Source organism: Halyomorpha halys, unplaced genomic scaffold, assembly GCF_000696795.3.
Source record: "Halyomorpha halys isolate HHAL.00 unplaced genomic scaffold, Hhal_1.1 Scaffold614.1, whole genome shotgun sequence".
NCBI lineage: Eukaryota > Metazoa > Arthropoda > Insecta > Hemiptera > Pentatomidae > Halyomorpha > Halyomorpha halys.
Genome location: NW_027111364.1, coordinates 280,601 through 285,140, shown reverse-complemented (window position 1 = coordinate 285,140; position 4,540 = coordinate 280,601). Strand labels below are relative to the sequence as shown.

At 32.7% G+C, this 4,540-nt stretch overlaps 1 protein-coding gene across 2 annotated transcripts in view; it reads left to right on the top strand.

Annotated features, from left to right (window-relative positions):
- The first annotated feature begins 528 nt into the window (after nt 1–528).
- Nucleotides 529–4,540, top strand: part of LOC106684767 (kelch-like protein 10) — a 16,854-nt gene continuing 12,842 nt past the window's right edge. The window contains exons 1-2 of one of the 2 annotated variants that reach the window (XM_014427026.2): nt 529–839; nt 2,880–3,057. In XM_014427026.2, the coding sequence (XP_014282512.1) occupies nt 785–839; nt 2,880–3,057 (233 nt within the window). In that variant the 5' untranslated portion in view covers nt 529–784. Of the gene's footprint in view, nt 840–1,295; nt 1,533–2,879; nt 3,058–4,540 lie in introns of those variants that run through there. The other variant, XM_014427027.2, reaches the window with a different exon arrangement.

The following is a 4,540-nucleotide window of genomic DNA, read 5'->3' as shown; positions in this document are numbered from 1 at the left end:
CTGGCTTCTCCTTCAATCCCTGATGATCTCCCAAGGCGTCTGAAAAGAAGATGGCCCCGAGATCTTCTTCTCTAGTAACGTAATTAGAGTTCTATCAATGGGTAGATTCTCCACATATTTTTACCATGTTATTTTATATCTAATAGCAAATTTACTAGTTGTACATATTTTTATACAGTTGTAAATAACCATAAATAAATTACTAAAAAAAAAAAATCATAATTATAATTTTGAGAACACAAAAATGAAACACAGGCTATGATGACCTTTTTGTTTAACATATTTTAGCCCCAAAAAACAAACCCGATCCACATGGAAAGTATAATAGCCTACCCACCATAATAATCTTCCAGGAGGCATGAACAACTATTACAAAAAAGGATATGAAGGAGCGTATCGACTAGTTTATTATTCTTAACTAGTTAATTCTTAAAGTTACTTATTCCTTTTACAATCAATCTATTGGTATTTTTTAAATTTCTCACAATTAAAATCATATGCCAAACTGCAAAGGGGCATTTCCATCTTTGTTATTATACGTTATGATTCATTGCGGTCTAATTTTTTATTCTATGTTAAAAGTTAATACGCACTTTTAACATTTAGCGTAACACCTGGTAGGATGCAAATTGACGTTTTGATGTAGAATGAAAATTGATTACTGTTACATTTCAACATATATTTGAATTAGTGTGTTTATTAGTCCCTTGTTACTTTTTAATCCACCAAAGATAGACTATCGGGTGAAGGAAGTGGCGTTGGAGGAAGTTGCAACCGCTCAACAATGCACCGCGGATCCAATTCTCGAATTCGGGCGAAGAAGCGAAGTCACCACTCCGGTAAGTGAAAAATATATACAAGTCAGGTGCAGTTGTAACGTTTTGTTATCGAATGATATAATGCATAAAAAATGTTTTTTTGCCAGAGTTAGACTAATGTATAGTACCAAAAGTATGTCACTCTAGAGTCATCTTTTCTCTAACATCCATTTGTAGGATACTTTTTTCTGACTTCGAGAATTCTTAGAACATGTCTGTGGAATGAACTATTAATTTTTTTTTTTAAATGATATAAAGTTTTTGCAGTGAAGAGGTTAAGTGACGATCTGCATCTACATAGTAAACAGACAAAGGGAAGGTTATAATAATAATAGAATCCCGTTTTCATTTGATAATCACTTCAGTCTTTAGCATTGATTTAAGTCAGGTTAGAAAATAATAAAATTTCTAATATTAATAGAAAATTCTATTACCATAATATACCATATGTCTAGTTTAGTTTTTAATTAATCAATTATCTCTCATACGAGAGATTTTATTCCTAAGTTTTATACTGCGTTGTTTTACCTCCGATTTATTCATAAAAGTCGATTTTTATCGTTCGGTCTACAGAGGTTCAGATTCTCCTATTGCAAAGAAGTTATATCTCTAAAACTTTGGCAAAATTAAGTAATTAAATCGAATAAATTTACGTATTGAACTTAGCGGAGGAATCACTGATACGAGTGCATTAGATGTTGTATTACCTAGTAGGTAAGAATTCTTAATGTTGTTCTTTGGTTAATATATTAGCTTCATTCACTTAAGAGTGGTCAATTAATAATATAAACATCAATATTAACTTTCAACTTTAAAGTATATCTCTAATATTTTACATATTAATATAATTAATTGGTGGTTTTTGGTGTTTATTTTTTATACTTTCTACATTACAATACAGTAGTACTAGTTAATAAAGTAGAACAGTAGTAGTTTTTCATTCGTTCTTTACATTTAGAATACAATAATCCACCAGTTTAAATTTTTATAATATAACCTCCAGATGATATAACATAAGATTGATCGCTGGAACTTCACTTAGATCTGAATAGATGTTTTGTGGGAACGTATTGTTCTAAAAATACGTTTCATCTACTTAGAACATTCTACTTACAGGAGAATAATTAATCGGGAAAAAATTGTTAATAATTGGGAAAAAATTCACCTTGAGTGAAATATATCGCTGGTTAGCTTTGATAGTGGAACAGCTTGAAAAAAAATTTTCACTTAACTTTATATGAAATATGTCATAAGGTATTACGATCGTGAAAATTTTCGAATTATAGTTCTCAACGAAAGTCACTTTTTAAGGTTCTTTGAGTCCAAATAATCAAGTATTGCTAAATGGTCTGTGTGTGTGTGTCTTCACAGTTCACTCTTCTTACTGCAAAGAATAGTATATTGGATGGTTGGAGCATTGCCATCAAGAACTGAACCAATACGGACGAAAATGAGTTGAGCAAAACAAAAGATGTTTCTATCTCGAATGACCCTTCAGAATTCGAAGCTGAAGTTGTTGAAGCTATAAAAAAAAAAAATTAAAAATAACAAACCTCCGTGGGAAGAACTTCTAACTAACGATAGCAAATTCTTGCATAAACTACTATTTGAACAGATTTTAGATCCGTAAAATTCCAAAAGGATCTTAGAAAAGATTCTAGAATAACAGAAGAAAGGAATCATCTGCCCTCTACATAAAAAGGACATTATTCCTGATTGCAGGAACAAAAGAGGAATTATGATCCTCCAATGCGCATACAAAGTGTTTTCCAATCTATTATTTACCACAATATTTGGAATTATTAAACTTATCTTCGAAAAGGTAAATCAAGAATTGACCAGATCTTCAGCCTCAGAACATGTGATATCAAAATCCTCACAATGGTGCTTACTATTTTTTTGCATTAAACCGTTGGTCGCCTCAAATGTATAATCGTCTCTTAGGTTATGAATTAGCATATACACTATTATAATACTTTTAAAAATTATTTTATTAGTAACACAATATTAAACCGTTCCTAGCAAAGATTTGACTATAAGAAACTATAAATTTATTTTCAGTCGGTAGAGACAGGCATAGTCACTGGAAGCGCTCAAAAAGTAACCGAAAAAGGAGGTGGAACAATATCCAATTCCCTTATCCTCGCGTTAGGCCTTTTCCACGTTTGTGGATTGATCTTCGTGATAGAGAACAGCTCTGTGATTGCACCGTAGAAAGCAAAGATGGCAAAGTGTACAGGTATTATGTTAATCACTAGATCTTACTAACTCTTGATAAGTGATAATCAATAGCCTTGTTCCAACAGAAGTTTTGTCAATCATTAAACTGGACGGTACAGGCCCGGTATAATTTTTCCATCCTACAATTTGCAATGCGCATGCATCGACCTGTTCGATAATAGTCAAAACTCCAGTAGGAACAGAACTAGTTAGAAATAATATCTAAGAACAAGTTAGGTTAATATTTCAGAAACTATGAAGTATTGAGAAGTGTTATTTAACACTTTAGTATTGATTGCTTCGAACTACTTAAAACTCGAGAAATTAGTTATCTTCTTTCTCGAAATCTGTCTGTCCTCTCCAGTCAATCTTAATCGCCTTAAAGAAAAAATAGTGCATTCACAGTTATAACACTTTTCTTAAGTGAAATTCTTCTTAATCTAATGTTTCCTACTTCTTGCTTCAAACCAACCCATCCCGCTAAACATTACCCAAAACCTCCATTCTCCCGTAAATAAAGAGAAAATATCTTCCTTATTTTCCTTCATTTTCTCAGGGTCTTCCTTTCAAGTTTCATAAGAACTAATCTAATAGCGTTTTTTATTCGTTCTACTCCTTCTTGTCTCCCCGGTCTCAAACAATTTCAAATATATATCCCTCCTCATGGTATTAAGAAGGGCATCTTGCTTTTACCAACCCTTTTATCTATTCACCGCAATAATATTGATATTCACATAACCTGCAAGTTAACATTTATTTCCATTTTCCTACATTTACCATAAAGCTGATATTAATGGTATTAACTCAAGAGAATTGGAATCACAAATTCCAACAGAATATAGGGGAAACCTAGGCTTCCTTCTTCACTTTTTTCTTTTATCCCTAACTTTACTTCTATAACTTAGCTGCCAGGTAAAGTTGAGTCAAAAAGACGGGCCTTATGATGAATTCAAAGGCATGGCAAAGAAGTAGAAGCCAATTAGCGGCTATTTTCCGCATTAGCTGGCATCGCCATTGACCTTAACGTAAATCTGAGCTCCGGAGGCGTGTTTAACTAACCACTTTTTGGCTTCTCTTTTGCTTTGAAGAAGGTTGTTATGGTATGCCATCTTCTGGTTAACTACTCATGTTAAAGTTCCCAACACCTGACTTGGAATAACCGTATTTCACTCATCACTCATAAGTCCATCGTTTCTCTAAACCTCGTTCATGTAACATGGTATTATGTCTCCAAGGACATGCAAACTTCTTGTTATCTTTCTTATTTTGTATAGTGTGTGGTTTTATTTATTTATTTATTGATATTTACAACTGTATAAAAAATACAACAAGTAAATTTGATCATAACGACATAATGATATGATACAGCATGTAGAGAAACTACCCAGTAGTATAACTCAAAAAACAGTTTACAATATAAGGTCACGAGGCCATCTTCTTTTCAGGCGCCTCGGAGGATTGCCAGGAATGGAAGAGGAAGCAAGGTTAGAAACTAGTGGGTT